The sequence below is a fragment of the Scyliorhinus torazame genome, chromosome 10 (genome assembly GCF_047496885.1).
Source record: "Scyliorhinus torazame isolate Kashiwa2021f chromosome 10, sScyTor2.1, whole genome shotgun sequence".
NCBI classification, from domain to species: domain Eukaryota; kingdom Metazoa; phylum Chordata; class Chondrichthyes; order Carcharhiniformes; family Scyliorhinidae; genus Scyliorhinus; species Scyliorhinus torazame.
The window spans coordinates 101,426,633-101,441,913 of record NC_092716.1 but is presented as its reverse complement, the minus strand read 5'-3'; the positions used below and the strand labels follow the sequence as shown (position 1 = coordinate 101,441,913).

The window sequence follows — 15,281 nt, the reverse complement described above, 5'->3', positions numbered from 1 at the left end:
TACTTGGATGTCCCAAGTCACATGCTATCCTCACTTGGAACTATATCCCTGTTTCCCTTATTGTGGAAGAATGTGGTGGCATTGGAGGCAGTTCAGAGAAGATTCACTACATTGATTCTGGGGATGAAAGGGTTGGTGTATGAGGAGAGATTAAACTGTTTGGGCTTATGCTCGCTGGAGTTAAGAAGGCTGAGAGGGGATGTGATCGAGGTGTATAATGTATTAAAAGGGATTGATAAAGTAAACGTAGACCAAATGTTCCCCCTTATAGGGCAATCTAGAATGAGAGGTCACAGATATAGGTTGAGAGCCGGTAGATTTAGAATTGAGATGAGGAGGAACTACTTCTCGCAAAGGGTGGTGAATTTGTGGAACTTGCTGCCCCATAGTGCAGTGGAATCTGAGTCATTAAATGGTTTCAAGAGGGAGATAGATATGTTTCTGTTTTAATAAAAAAATGGGTTAAAGGGAAATGGGGGACAGGTAAGGAGGTGTATTTGAGACCAAGAAGAAATCAGCCATGATCTGATTGAATGGCGGAGCAGGGCTGAAGGCCTGAATTGCCTACTTCTCTTAATTTCTTTGTTTTTTAATCAACAATTTTAATGAGGTATTTTTGACATTACAAACAACAGTATAAAACAATGTGCAAAGAACAATAAGCATAGTGCAATCACCGACTCCCATCCCGCCAAAACCTGCCTAATTGACCCCCTATTCTACGCTATCCTAACCCCTCTTCTGCTGACGATTAATTCTCCGCGAAGAAGTCAATGAATGGTTGCTACCTCCGGGTGAACCCTCTCAAGGCGAACTTAATCTTCTCTCGGCCCAGAAAGCTCGCCATGTCAGTTAGCCAGGTCTCTGACTTCGGGGGCTTTTAGTCCCTCCAAACTAGCAATATCCGTCTCTGGGCTATCAGTGAAGCAAAGGCCAAAACATCAACCTCTTTCTCCTCCTGGATTCCCGGGTGCTTTGAAACCCCCAAAATCGCCACCTCTGGACTCATTGCCACCCTTGTTTTCAATACTCTGGACATGACGTCCGCAAACCACTGCCAGTATCCCCTAAGTTTTGGACACGTCCAGAACATGTGATGTGATGGTCTTACCGCACATTTTGTCCTCTATCCCAAAGAATCTACTCATCCGGGCACTGTCATGCGGGCACGGTGAACCACCTTGAATTAGATCAAGCGGAGCCTGGCGCATGTTGTGGTCGCGTTGACTCTGTTCAACACGTCCGGCCATAAGCCATCCTCCGTCTCACCACCAAGGTCCTCCTCCCACTTACGCTTCAGCTCCTTGGTCTGTGTCTCCTCCACCCCCATGAGTTCTTTGTAGATGTCCGAGACGCTCCCCTCCCCCACCCATCCTCTCGACACTACCCTATCCTGGATCCCCCTTAGTGGCAGGAGTGGGAAGGATGATACCTGCCTACGCAGAAAGTCCCGCACCTGTAAATATCTAAATTCATTCCCCCATGCCAACCCAAACTTCTCCTCCAGTGCCCTCAAGCCAGGGAAGCTCCCCTCTAAAAATAAGTCCCCCATCTTCTCAATTCCCGCCCTTCGCCATACTCTGAACCCCCCCATCCAAGCTCCCCGGGGCACATATTGTCACATATTGGGGACCAGACCAATGCTCCCACTGCTCCAGCGTATTTTCTCCACTGACTCCAGATTCTCAGGGTCGCCACCACTACGGGGCTGGTGGAGTACCGCGCCAGCGGGAACGGCAGAGGTGCCGTTACCAATGCCCTCAGACTGGTGCCCCTACACGAAGCTGCCTCATCTGCTCCCAAACCGCCCCCACCACCCACTTCCTTATCATGGCTATGTTAGCCGCCCAGTAATAATTGCTAAAATTCGGCAGCACAAGCCCCTCCTCCCCCCGGTTCCGCTCCAGCATCACCTTCACTCGCGGGGACTTACCCGCCCACACAAAGCCCAGGATGAAGGACCGCGGAATGAAAATTGGGAGACACTGAAATACGAACAGAAATCTCGGTAGGACCGTCATTTTGACCGTCTGCCTCTCCCAGCTAACGACAGCGGGAGCGCATCCCATTTCCGAAACCCGCCCCTCATCTGTTAAACCAACCGGGACAAGTTCAACTTGTGTAACCGGCCCCAGTCGCGCACCACTTGTATCCCCAAGTACCTGAAACTGTCCCCTACTAACCTAAACCTACTAGCCGACCCTCCTGGCCACTCGCCTGAACTACAAACATCTCACTCGTTGCCATATTCAGTTTATACCCTGAAAACCGGCCAAATTCCCCCAAAATCGCCATAATTTCGCCCATCCCTGCCTCCTGGATCAGATACATATAAGAGCAGGTCGTCCGCGTACAGCGAGACTCTATGTTCCACCCCCCTCCCGAACCAGCCCCTTGAAGCTCTCAGAGCAATTGCCAGCTAACGCGAACAACCGTGGGAGAGGGGGCACACCTGTCTTGTCCCCCGGTACAGTCTAAAATAGTCCGAGGTCGTCCTATTCGTCCTTACACTAGCCTCCGGGGCCTCGTACAGCAGCCTCACCCAGTCGATAAAGCCCTTTCAAAACCCAAATCGTCCCAGCACCTCCCATAAAAAGCCCCACTCCACCCGGTCGAACGCCTTTTCCGCATCCATTGCCACAACTACCTCAACCTCTCTACTCTCTGGGGGAATCATGATCACATTGAGCAGCCTTCTTACATTGTCCACCAACTGCCTGCCCTTGACAAACCCGGTTTGGTCCTCCATAATAACATCCGGCACACAATCTTCAATCCTGGAGGCCAAAGGTTTGGCCAGCAACCTGGCATCCACATTAAGCAGGGAGATCGGCCCATATGACCTGCATAGCTCCGGGTTCTTGTCCCGCTTCAATATCAACAAAATAGTGGCCTGTGACATCGTCGGGGGCAGCACACCCCTGTCCCTTGCCTCATTGAAAACCTTGACCAGCACCGGCCCTAAAATCCCCGAGAACTTTTTATAGAACTCCACCGGGTACCCATCCGGCCCCGGGGCTTTACCCGACTGCATTGCCTTCAAGCCCTCAACTATTTCTTCGGCCCCAATCGGGGCCCCCAGCCCATCTACCAGCTCCCTACCCATTGTTGGGAAGGTCAGTCCGTCCAAAAATCATCTCTTCCCCTCCGGCCCCTTGGGGGGTTCCGAGCAATAGAGCCTGCTGTAAAAGTCCCTGAACGCCCTGTTTAGCCCTGCCGACTCCCCTACCAAGCTCCCATCCCCATCAACCACCCTCTCTATTTCCCTGGCCGCCTCCCTCTTCCTAAGCTGCTGAGCAAGCATTCTGCTGGCCTTCTCCCCATGTTCGTAAAACGCACCCCTCGCCTTTCTAAGCTGCTCCACTGCCTTACCTGTGGACAACGCGGGTCCCAGTGTGGGACCCGCGACAACGCAGAATCGCCGAGCAGAAACTTATAGCCAAGTTCCGCACACATGAGTGCGGCCTCAACCGGGACCTGGGATTCATGTCGCATGACATTCATCCCCCACCATCTGGCCTGCGAAATCCTACCAACTGTCCTGGCTTGGTACAATTCACACCTCTTTAACCTGGGGTTACCCCATCTCTGGATCTGTAAAGATTTAATCACCTGCTAATGCTCGCATTCCAAGCATTGTCTGGCATCTTCAAATTTGTCTATATATGTGTTTCTGGAACAGATTTCTTCATTCACCTGAGGAAGGAGCAGTGCTCCGAAAGCTAGTGACATCGAAACAAACCTGTTGGACTTTAACCTGGTGTTGTAAGACTTCGTACTGTGCTCACCCCAGTCCAACGCCGGCATCTCCACATCACGGTTACCTGTGGACAACACCCCAAACTCCGCCTGCAGCTTCCGACGTTCCCTTTGGAGCTCCACCCCCGGGGTTACCGCATACCTCCTGTCTATCTGCAAGATCTCCTTTACCAGTCGGTCTGTTTCTGCCCTATCCGTCATGCCCCTATGAGCCTCGATCAAAATCAGCTCCCCTCTCACCACTGCCTTAAGTGCCTCCCAGACACCGCTGCTGAGACTTCCCCCGTGTCATTAACCTGCAGGTAATTCTGCATGCACTTCCTCAGCTTCTTGCACACCGACTTGTCCGCCAACAATCCCACCTCTAGCCTCCTTTCCGGGCGCTGGAAGCTCTCCTCAATAACCTGCAGTTCCACCCAGTGTGGGGCATGATCCAAAATAGTGATGGCCGAATACCCCGTGTCCACCACCCCCGCCAGTAAATCCCTGCTCAAAATGAAAAAGTCTTATCAGGAAATAAACCTAGTGAACATGCAAATAAAAAGAAAACTCCTTCCCCGTCGGCTGCCTAAACCTCCAAGGGTCAACCCCCCCCATCTGCTCCATGAACCCTATCAGTTCCTTTGCTATTGCTGGCACCCTACCTGTTTTTGAACACGACCGGTCCAGGCCGGGATGGATGACTATTAAAATCCCCTCCCATAACCAACTTGTGCGAGTCTAGGTCAGGTATCTTCCACAGCAACCTCTTTATAAATTCCACGTCATCCCAATTTTGCGCGTACACATTAACCAAGACTACCTTCCTCCCCTCCAGCTTACCGCTAACCACAACATAACAGTCCCCCCCCCTCCCGATTGAGACGATACTGCCCCCTTGAAATTGCACCCGCTTGTTGATCAAAATCGCAACCCCTCTGGTCTTGGCGTCCAGCCCCGAATGAAAGACCTGACTGACCCAACTCTTCCTTAGCCTGACTTGATCCGCCACTTTCAGGTGTGTCTCCTGCAGCATTACCATATCCGCCTTCAGAGCCCTCAGATGCGCGAACACACGTGTCCCTTAAACCGGCCCGTTCAACCCTCTAACATTCCAGGTGATCAGCCTACTTGGGGGGCACCATCCCCTTTCCCGGGCCTGCCACCAGCCCATGCACCGCGCCTCTCATCGGCCCGCCTTCTGGCAGCCCCCACCCCCGACCTCCTCTCTGTCCCGAAACCTAAGTCCCTCCCTTGTCAGCAGAGTAACACCCCCAAGCAACAACCCTTTGTAACCTAACCCTTATCATAGACTAATCGCATGCACCCGCCCCCCCCCACTATGCTTCCGTAGATGAGCTCACCCAGCTAGCCTGGTGGCCCTCGCCTCCGGCGCCAAGAAGTCTCCCACCTATTGTTCCCCCATCACCCCCCCCCCCCCCCCCCCCCCAACGAAACCACTTCCCTCATCAAACCGACCCCAAACAATCGGCCAATTAGGGAAATGGGGGAGTCAAAGATGGAAGGGGAGCCACGGTTCGGAGTGCAACGAAAATAAACGAGGTATTCAAGGCCTTTTATGAAGAGCTGTACAGATCCAAGCCCCCAGCGGGGGAAGAGTGAATGAGACGATTCCTAGATCAGCTGAGATTCCCGAGGGTGGAGGAGCAAGAGATGGCTGGTTTGGGGGCACCAATTGGGTTGGAGGAGCTGAGCAAGGGTTTGGGGAGCATGCAGGCGGGGAAGGTCCCGGGACCGGACGGATTCCCGGTGGAGTTCTACAGGAAGTACGCAGACCTGTTGGCCCCGCTACTGGTGAGGACCTTTAATGAGGCAAGAGAGGAGGGGACCCTGCCCCCGATAATGTCGGAAGCGACAATTTCTTTGATCCTAAAGCGGGACACGGACCCACTGCAATGTGGATCGTACAGGCCGATCTCGCTCCTCAATGTGGATGCAAAGTTGCTGGCAAAACTGCTGGCCACGAGGATCGAGGACTGTGTCCCGGGGTAATCCACGAGGACCAGACGGGATTTGTAAAGGGCAGGCAACTAAACACCAATGTGCGGAGGCTCTTAAACGTGATAATGATGCCATCGGAGGAGGGAGAGGCGGAGATAGTGGCAGCTATGGACGCGGAGAAGGCCTTTGACCGAGTAGAGTGGGAGTACCTCTGGGAGGTGCTGCGCAGGTTTGGGTTCGGGGTAGGGTTTATCAATTGGGTTAAGCTCCTTTACAGAGCCCCGATGGCAAGTGTAGTGACGAACCGGCGGAGTACTTTCGACTGTACCGAGGGACGAGGCAGGGGTGCCCCCTGTCCCCCCTGTTGTTCACATTGGCGATCGAACCATTGGCCATGTCATTGAGGGAGTCTAATAAATGGAAGGGGGTGGTCCGAGGGGGAGAAGAGCATCGGGTGTCGCTATATGCGGATGACCTGTTGCTGTACGTGGCGGATCCAATGGAGGGGATGGTGGAGGTCATGCAGACTCTAAGGGAGTTTGGGGAGTTTTCGGGCTATAAGCTCAATGTAGGGAAGAGTGAGCTCTTTGTATTACAGGTGGGGGACCAAGAAAGAGGGATAGGGGACCTACTGCTGAGGAGGGCGGAGGGGAGCTTTCGGTATCTGGGGATCCAGATAGCCAGGAGTTGGGGGACCCTACATAAACTGAATCTGACGAGGTTGGTGGGGCAAATGGAGGAGGATTTCAAAAGATGGGACATGTTACCGCTCTCGCTGGCGGGTAGAGTGCAGTCGGTCAAAATGGTGGTCCTTCCGAGGTTTCTGTTTGTGTTTCAGTGCCTTCCCATCGTGATCACTAAGGCCTTTTTTAAGAGAGTAGGCAGGAGTATTATGGGGTTTGTGAGGGCGAATAAGACCCCGAGAGTAAGGAGAGGTTTCCTGGAACGCAGTAGGGACCGAGGAGGGTTGGCACTGCCAAACCTGGGGAGCTACTACTGGGCAGCAAATGTGGCGATGATCCGCAAGTGGGTTATGGAGGGAGAGGGGGGCGGCATGGAAGAGGATGGAGATGGCGTCTTGTAAAGGAACGAGCCTGGGGGCGTTGGTGACGGCACCGCTGCTGCTCTCGCCGACAAAGTATACCACGAGTCCGGTGGTGGCCGCAACGCTAAGGATCTGGGGCCAGTGGAGACGGCACTGGGGTGCAATGGGAGCATCTGTGTGGTCCCCGATCAGGGGTAACCACCGGTTTGTCCCGGGGAAGATGGACGGGGGGTTCCAGAGCTGGCATCGGGTGGAAGAATGGGGGACCTGTTCATCGACGGGATGTTTGCGAGCCTAGGGGCACTGGAGGAGAAGTTCGACTTACCCCCAGGAAATGCCTTTAGATATATGCAGGTGAGGGCTTTTGTGAGGCGACAGGTGAGGGAATTCCCGTTGCTCCCGGCACAAGAAGTTCAAGATAGGGTGATCTCGGGTGTATGGGTCGGGGAGGGCAAGGTGTCGGAAATACACCAGGAGTTGAAAGAAGAGGGGGAAGCGCTGGTAGAAGAGTTGAAGGGTAAATGGGAGGAGGAGCTGGGGGAGGAGATAGAGGAAGGTTTGTGGGCTGATGCCCTAGGTAGGGTTAATTCCTCCTCCTCGTGTGCCAGGCTCAGCCTGATACAATTTAAGGTGGTCCACAGAGCGCACTTGACGGGGGCGAGGTTGAGTAGGTTCTTTGGGGTAGAGGACAGGTGTGGAAGGTGCTCAGGGAGCCCGGCGAATCAGGTCCATATGGTTTGGTCATGTCCGGCACTGGAGGGGTTCTGGAGAGGAGTGGCGGGAGCAATATCTCAGGTGGTGAAAGTCCGGGTCAAGCCAAGCTGGGGGCTAGCAATATTTGGAGTAGTGGACGAACCGGGAGTGCAGGAGGCGAAAGAGGCCGGCATTCTGGGCTTTGCGTCCCTAGTAGCCCGGCGAAGAATCTTGCTAATGTGGAAGGAGGCGAAGCCCCCCAGCCTGGAGGCCTGGATAAATGATATGGCTGGGTTCATAAAGTTGGAGAGGATTAAGTTCGCCTTGAGAGGGTCTGCGCAGGGGTTTTACAGGCGGTGGCAACCGTTCCTAGACTATCTCGCGGAGCGTTAGATGAAGGTCGGTCAGCAGCAGCAGCAACCTTGGGGGGGGGGGGGGGGGGGGACACGTCCTGGGAGGGGGGGGAGAGGGGGGACTGCCTGGGAGGGTGGATGAGCAAGAGATAACATGAAGGGTTGGGGAAACTGGCACGTACGGGTGAGGGCCAGTGTACAAAGCTGTGTAAATATATCACTTTGCCATGTATATATCTTGCTCTGCGCGATTTCTCGTTTTTTTTTTGTTACGGTGGGGGGGGTTATTGTTTGTAAGGGAGAAAAATTGTGTTAAAAAACTTTAATAAATATATTTTTAAAAAAACAATCGGCCAATTAAAATAAGAGACAACCCAAAGAAAAACACACAGAAAACCCACACAATAGTGTAATTCAAAGTGATACCAAGTAAAAAGCCCCACCAGCCACCCCCACCAAAACACCGAAAACCCGCAGAAACCGAATAACTTTTACTTCCCCCTTCTTCAACCGAACTCAAATACAGAAGGGAAATGACGAGAGACATATAAACATCACTCAAAAAGATGCAACTTAAAACAAAATGTTCTCAGTTCAGCACCAGCCCTTTCCTCTTGGCAAAATCCATCGCGTCTTCGGGCGACTCAAAATAATGGTCCTCGTGCGTAACCCAAAGACGCGCCGGGTATAACAGTCCAAATTTCACCCGCTTCTTGAACAGGACCGCCTTGACTTGATTAAAGCCTGCCCTCCTTCTGGCCACCTCCACCCTCAGATGCTGGTAAACACACAAAATGCAGGTGTCCCATTTGCAGCTCCACAAAAGCTTGGCCCACTGGAGAACACACTCCTTGTCCAGGAACCTGTGGAACCGGACCACCTTCGCCCTTGGGGGGGTCCCCCGGCCGCGGCTTCCTCACCAGCGCTCTGTACACCCTGTCCACCTCCAACGGTCGGGGAAAAGCCCCCTCCCCCAGAAGCTTCTGAAACATACTTGCCACAAACGCGCCAGCCTCAGCCCCCTCCGGAAGACCAACAATTCTTAAGTTCTGCCGGCGAGCTCTATTCTCCAGGTCCTCTACCTTCTCCAGCAGCCTTTTTTGCTGATCCTTCAGCATCCCCACCTCCAGCTCCACGCCCGTTTGGTGCTCCTCCTGGTCCGCCAGTGTTTTCTCCAGCTTCTGAATCGTCCGATCCTGGGCATCCAGCCTGCGCTCCAGCCGATCGATCGATTCCTTTATCTGATCTAGACAGTCCCGTTTCTGCCTAGCGAAGCCCTCTTGAATGACCTGCATCAACTCCTCCGTTGATGGTTGGGCCGTCACAGCAGGGTCGGTACATCAGCCATGTTGTCTTCTGCCGCAACCTCCACCCAGCCCTTGCTTGTCTTCCTATTTCTCCCTTTTCGAGCCCTTGGGGTTCTTCGTTCCATACACCAATGTGTGGAACCAATGTCAGATTGACTTCGCGTTCAAAGCCAGCGCTCAAAAACGCAAAACATTCGGGGGGGGGGGGGGGGAAAGGTCCAAAAGCCCGGCCAGAGCGGGAGCCACCAAATACGCAACTTACTCCCTCATAGCCACCACCGGAAGTACTTCTCTTAATTTCTATGTTTCTTCACTATCACTGGGTCAAATTCCTGCAGTGTTCTCCCTAACAGCACAGTGGGTATACCTACACCACTTGGACTGCAGTGGTTCAAGAAGGTAGCTCACCATTACTTTCTCGAGGACAGTTTGAGACAGCCGGCGATGCCCATGTCCTGTGAAAGAATATTTGAAAAAGATTATTGAGCTGAGATGACCTTGATGAGTTAAGCCACATTCAGATCAGGCACGAATTCATTGAATGGTGGAGCTGGCTTAATGGGCCAGTTGACCTACTACTGCTCCTATTATGATCCAATGACCAAGGCCTTGCATAACCTGATGATCATGCATTGGTTTTAGTGTTGAAAATTCCAGATGTGTTTGTTTCGGCTGCAGTGAACTGCCCATGAACTTTTAAGGTCAATGATCACTCCCAAGTTGCTTTCCCTTCCGGACACCTTTTAATCTCTGATATATTCTTTACACACGTTATATGCACCCATGTAAATAAGCATGGAATTATGCACATGATGTAGTTTGGATGATGATACAAATGCTATAACATTAAAGTGGTCTAAGTTTATTAAACAGTACTTCAATCAGGTCAGTCTACAGGATGGCATTGTTTATACTCTATTTAACACTTTCTTCACTTGCTTTGCAGGGCCACACAAATGCAGTGCGTTGTTTAAGATTTAGTCCTGATGGACGGTGGATTGCTGCTGCTGGGGATGATAGCACAATAAAGGTACTTATGCAGAGAGCTTTACACAGAAGTGTAAGGCCATATCGCTTGATGTGACTGTAACATCACTAAGGAATTGGCTTATTGCATTTAGCTGAATAATTTATGTATTGACTTTGCTGTTAAATGGTTGTCCTGTTGGCCAGTAAAACTGATTTTCTTGAAAATCAGAATCGGTGCAACTTGAGTTTCTTCATGTCAGCTGCTTTTTCAGCAAATTATAAACAAAAAAGGGATTTTGTTGAATGGTAAGTCATATTGCAAGATTGTGGAAAATCTTGGCAATGCACTTTATTTTAAAGAAAGCATTTAAAAAAAATTTCACACTCCTTCAATTGAAAGAAAAAGTTAAAGATGGCCATTGTAAGTTTTGATTCCAATTGATATGAGTGTAACATGAATAGTAAATCCACAATTTGCCTATCATTTGAAATCCATTAGCAGTTACAGCCGAGAGGCTGTATTGTTGGTTGGTTTGCAGGGAGATTATTTCACTGGTGTGGTAATCTTCATGGATGTAAAGGATGAAGATAACCTAAGGGATAGTACTTTTATTCATAGAACTCACTTTCTATTCAGTATTAAAAAGTAGATTTCCCTTGCCACTGTAGTAGGTTGAAACAATTATTTAAGGGCACGAGTGTTTAGTTTTACCACGTAATTAGATTATACTGATGTCAGAGACGGCTCGGTTTCCTAATATATGATATGGATGAAACATCGCTTAGTTTCAATAAATGTTTTTTCACCTCAACAAAGACCTGCTGGATTAGTCCCATTCCTGACTAAAGCTAAAACTTTCATGCTAAATCGGCTCAGTTGATTGCAATGTCGACTATGCCAAAATCTTGGAACTCCCTAGTTCAGCAGTATTGAGAGAGCACCTCAACTACATGGACTGGAGTGGTTCAAGGAGGAGGATCACCACCATCTTCAGAGTGATAACTAGGGTGAACAATTATCACAGCCTTGTTACTGATGTCAATATTTGGAGATTGTGTTTTGTTAAATTCAATACTTGTATTAACCAAAGCATGCTGCTCCAGGATTGTGGAACTCTGGATTAACAAATACACTCCACAAAAATGTTTTAATCCATTCAAAATATCCTAATGATTTCAAATACGGTTACTCACTATTATAATAAACCATAATGAATATAATAATGAATGGTGGAGAAGGCTCGAAGGGCCGAATGGCCTCCCTGTTATTTTATATGTTTCTACAACTTACTAGCTGATTAATTATTCTGCATTCTGAATCTGAGGTAGCAGTTACATTACTTTCAAGACTGCCAAGCCATTTAAAATATTTTCCAGTGAGCAATAGTGAGGATATTTAAGAAGAAAAAACACTCCCTTGAACTTTCCCATTCCCTTTTATGGCGTATTCTCTGGCAGCATAGAGGGAGACTATTATCTACATTAAACCAATGTATGTGTCTTGGAAGTGCCTGTTGCTGAGTCTCCACACCAAAGTTGGAGGAAACACCAATTTATCAGTGCTGAAATCCCTTGTCTAATGCAGGCATTGTCAAACTCGGGAGCGTGACCCGCGGGCGGGTGTCGGGAGGGTCGTGGAGCCGTCCCTTGCGGCGCTCGTGCAAATCCACGCTCAACAGCCAGCTTTTAATAATGCCGGCTGCGAGTGGCCTTCAAAATGGCCAGGAACAGATTTTTAAAAAATCGGCCGCACTGCACTGCGCATGCCCGATCATCTGTGCATATGCGCAGTGCGGCCGCATTTTTTTAATATGGTCACAGCCTTTTTTTTCAAGTTCGAGGGACCAAAGGTACCCAAAACCATTTTCTCCATTTTTGTCAGCAACAAACAAGGTAAGAGAAAATGGTGGCTCGCACAGGTCGGCCGCCTTGGGTCGCGAAGGTCGGCCGGAGTGGGTCGCTCGAAGGTTGGCCGGTTGGTAAAAATGAGTCTCCGGGAAAAAAAGTTCAAAAAACACTGGTCTAAAGGGTGCACAAAGTTGCCAAATAATAAGTCGTGCTTTGTACATTTAGAAAATAAATATACCCAAATGAAGAGGCCTAATAGAGTGAATTTATTAATATTAAAGCTAACGATGGGTCTATATGTTTTATTTCTCAAAGAGGTTGGCTTTCTAAGATTGAGAAATAATAATAGTGAAAGATAGCTGTCCTGTACCTAAATCCATGAAGTTCGAAGGAGTTGCTACCTTTATTTATTTTCTCCTTTTTTATGCTCAGCTGTGGGATTTGTCGGCGGCAAAAATTCTAACAGAATTCACGGATCACACTGGACCTGTAAACACTGTGGAGTTCCATCCCAACGAGTATCTGCTGGCTTCAGGCAGCTCGGACAGGTCAGAATGGTTGCTGCTTTGAGATCAACTATTGTCTACAATTTGGATCAACGGAAATTGAATCTAGTTTTTGTCCTTTCAGTTTTGAGTTGTTCATCGTTCTTCACAGTGATGGTGTTCAATTTATTTTGATAGTAGCCTTTTGTATACATAAATGGCACAAATAGCAGCCTAAAATCAAAATAAACTTTTGCTCCAATATAGCTCGTGTGTACTTGATACACTTTAGAGATAGACGATGTAAAAGGTACAAAGTTGTAATTAGCAAGTGACTGCATTCCAAGCCTCTAGGGAACTTTCCCCACTTCTATTTCTCTGCCATTCACTGATTGACTTTGGTTATATCGTTTTTTTTCTTGGATGCCCTCAATGTATGCTGTCAGCCATGGTTCAGTTGGTAGGATTCAGTTGTTTCAGTTCCCAAATCCAGTCCAGTGCTGATGTAATGTCACAGGTGCCATATTTAAAATAAGACATTAAACTGGGGCCCCCACCTACCTTGTCAGGTGGACAAAAAGACCCATTGTGAAGATCGGCAGGATTTTGATGCCTATGCTTAAGCTGCTATATGAATGCATGTGGCTAATTTGGGGCATCCTGAAGTTGTGAAAGTCTCCATATAAATACAAGTTTTTTTTAAATTTGCCTTACGATTAACTCCATGAAACCCTTTTACTATCCTGTAATCAGTGCTGTTGACTGCATTTTAGGTGAAGTCAAAGTGGGACCCTGAGTTATTGTGTTAGGTAGTAGGGGTGAACTATTGATTCACTCACCAGACAATGCAATTTATTAATTGTTATTATTTCAGAAATTATAAATGTGTTGGGGGAGTGATGTAGGAAAACCAGATAAATAATTGAAGCCAGAGGACAGTGACTCCTATTGTAAAATTGTAAAATCTGGTTGAAATACATATGTGTAGAAATAATTTTCTTGATTCATCTAATCTAAAGGGAGCTTGCACATAGATACAATAATAATTGGAAAGACAGTGCATACTTTGCATTAATGTTCCACAAGAATGTATGTCTCTTTGTTTTTCCCCTACTTTCAGAACGATAAAATTTTGGGATCTAGAAAAGTTTAAGATGGTGAGCTGCACGGAAGTAGAGAGCACACCTGTCAGGTATGAGGGGTTATGTTGAGAGGGTTCTTATGTTTATAAATGGCATTGCAGCTAATGGTTTCTCGGAAACTGTAAATGTGTGTATCGTGCAGGATTGTATTGGATGTAAGCCCTTTGGTGGTTTTGAACTTTGGAAATTTACATTTAGTGCATTGGTGATAATGTGTCCATACTACAAATGTGCCAACAAAGGTTGTTTTAACCTAAAATAGATGTGGAAAATGCTGGAAATACTCAGCAAGTCAGGCAGCATCTATGGAGAGTTAATGTTTCAGTTCGATAACCCAGGTCGATAACCTTTTATCAGAAGGTCATCAAACTGAAATATTAACTGTTTCTACTTCCATAGATGCTGCCTAACCTGAATTTTTCCAAAATTTTGTTTTATTCCAGATTTTCTGCATCTGCAGAACCGTATACACGTGACATATTTTTAAGGACATTCTTTTAGGCCTAAAGCCATTGGGGTTGATTTTTAATATTTTCAAAGGGCTGATATATGTGCTTGATTTGGCCCCAAATTAAATCTTCAAAAAAACTATTACAATGGAATAAAGTAAAAACTAATAACAGTCAAGAATTCATATTAATTGGGGCGGCAGAGTGGCACAATGGTTAGTACGGCGCTGAGGCCCCGGGTTCGATCCCGGCCCCGGGTCACTGTCTATGTTGAGTTTGCACATTCTCCCTGTGTCTGCATGGGTCTCACCCCCACAACCCCAAATATGTGCAGGTTAGGTGGATTGGCCACACTAAATTGCCCCTTATAATTGGGTACTCCAGATTTATTTTAAAAAATAATTCATATTAATTGTCTAACATTGATTTATTTTATAACATTATATACAATGTGTATTTCACCCATATTAATGATCTGGCATATATGTTTTAATACATTATTAATTGATACTCAATTTCATTAACATTTATACATTTACCATGAAATTTAATAATTAACATCTCCAGAATTATACTTTGGTGCTGAAACGTTCGGGCTTTGACCACTGAAAAACAAGGGTTGATTCTCATGAGGTATATGGAAAAATTACAAAATGTAGGCCGAAAATCATGGGATTGACTTCTGAGATTGGCTTTTACGGGAATATTGTTATGGGCCAGGGTTTAGAGAACCCCAAAGTGTATCATGGAGTTCACCTGACCCACAGCTTTTAATAGATTGTGGTATGGGGAGCACACGGCCCACTCTACAGGTGTGGTGCAGCAGAAATGGAAAAGTATTTTTTAAAGCAAAACAATGTTTATTCTATGAACTCGAGTGAACCTTTTTAAAACCTACAGTGAACATCTTAGCAACCATCAATTCAAATACAACCCCCAAAGAATACAACACTAAGTAATCCTTAATAACTTCCCAAACAACATCCAGAAGACAAAAGGAACACCTTTTAACAGAATCACATCAGGTTTACATTCGCTACTGAGAACATTTATAATTCTGAATTCACCAAATGATCAAGAGATAGTCTTTTCATGGCAGAGAGAACAGCAGTACGCCTGCTTTGTCTGGCTTCAGCTCCAACACTGAAAACGAAACTAAAACACACCCTGCAGCAAACAGCCTAAAATGAAAGTAAAAGCTGACAGACAGCCCAGCTCCACCCACACTCTGACATCACTGATAAACACCCATTTCTTAAAGGTACATTTCGTAAACACCCATTTCTTAAA

General features: G+C 47.8%; 1 protein-coding gene across 3 annotated transcripts in view; it reads left to right on the top strand.

The window, feature by feature from the left end:
• Positions 1-15,281, top strand: part of katnb1 (katanin p80 (WD repeat containing) subunit B 1) — a 102,224-nt gene that overhangs the window by 52,665 nt on the left and 34,278 nt on the right. For all 3 annotated transcript variants that reach the window (XM_072518521.1, XM_072518519.1, XM_072518520.1), the window contains exons 6-8: positions 10,045-10,128; positions 12,348-12,463; positions 13,521-13,592. In XM_072518521.1, coding sequence (XP_072374622.1) covers positions 10,045-10,128; positions 12,348-12,463; positions 13,521-13,592 — 272 coding nt within the window. The remainder of the gene's footprint in view (positions 1-10,044; positions 10,129-12,347; positions 12,464-13,520; positions 13,593-15,281) is intronic.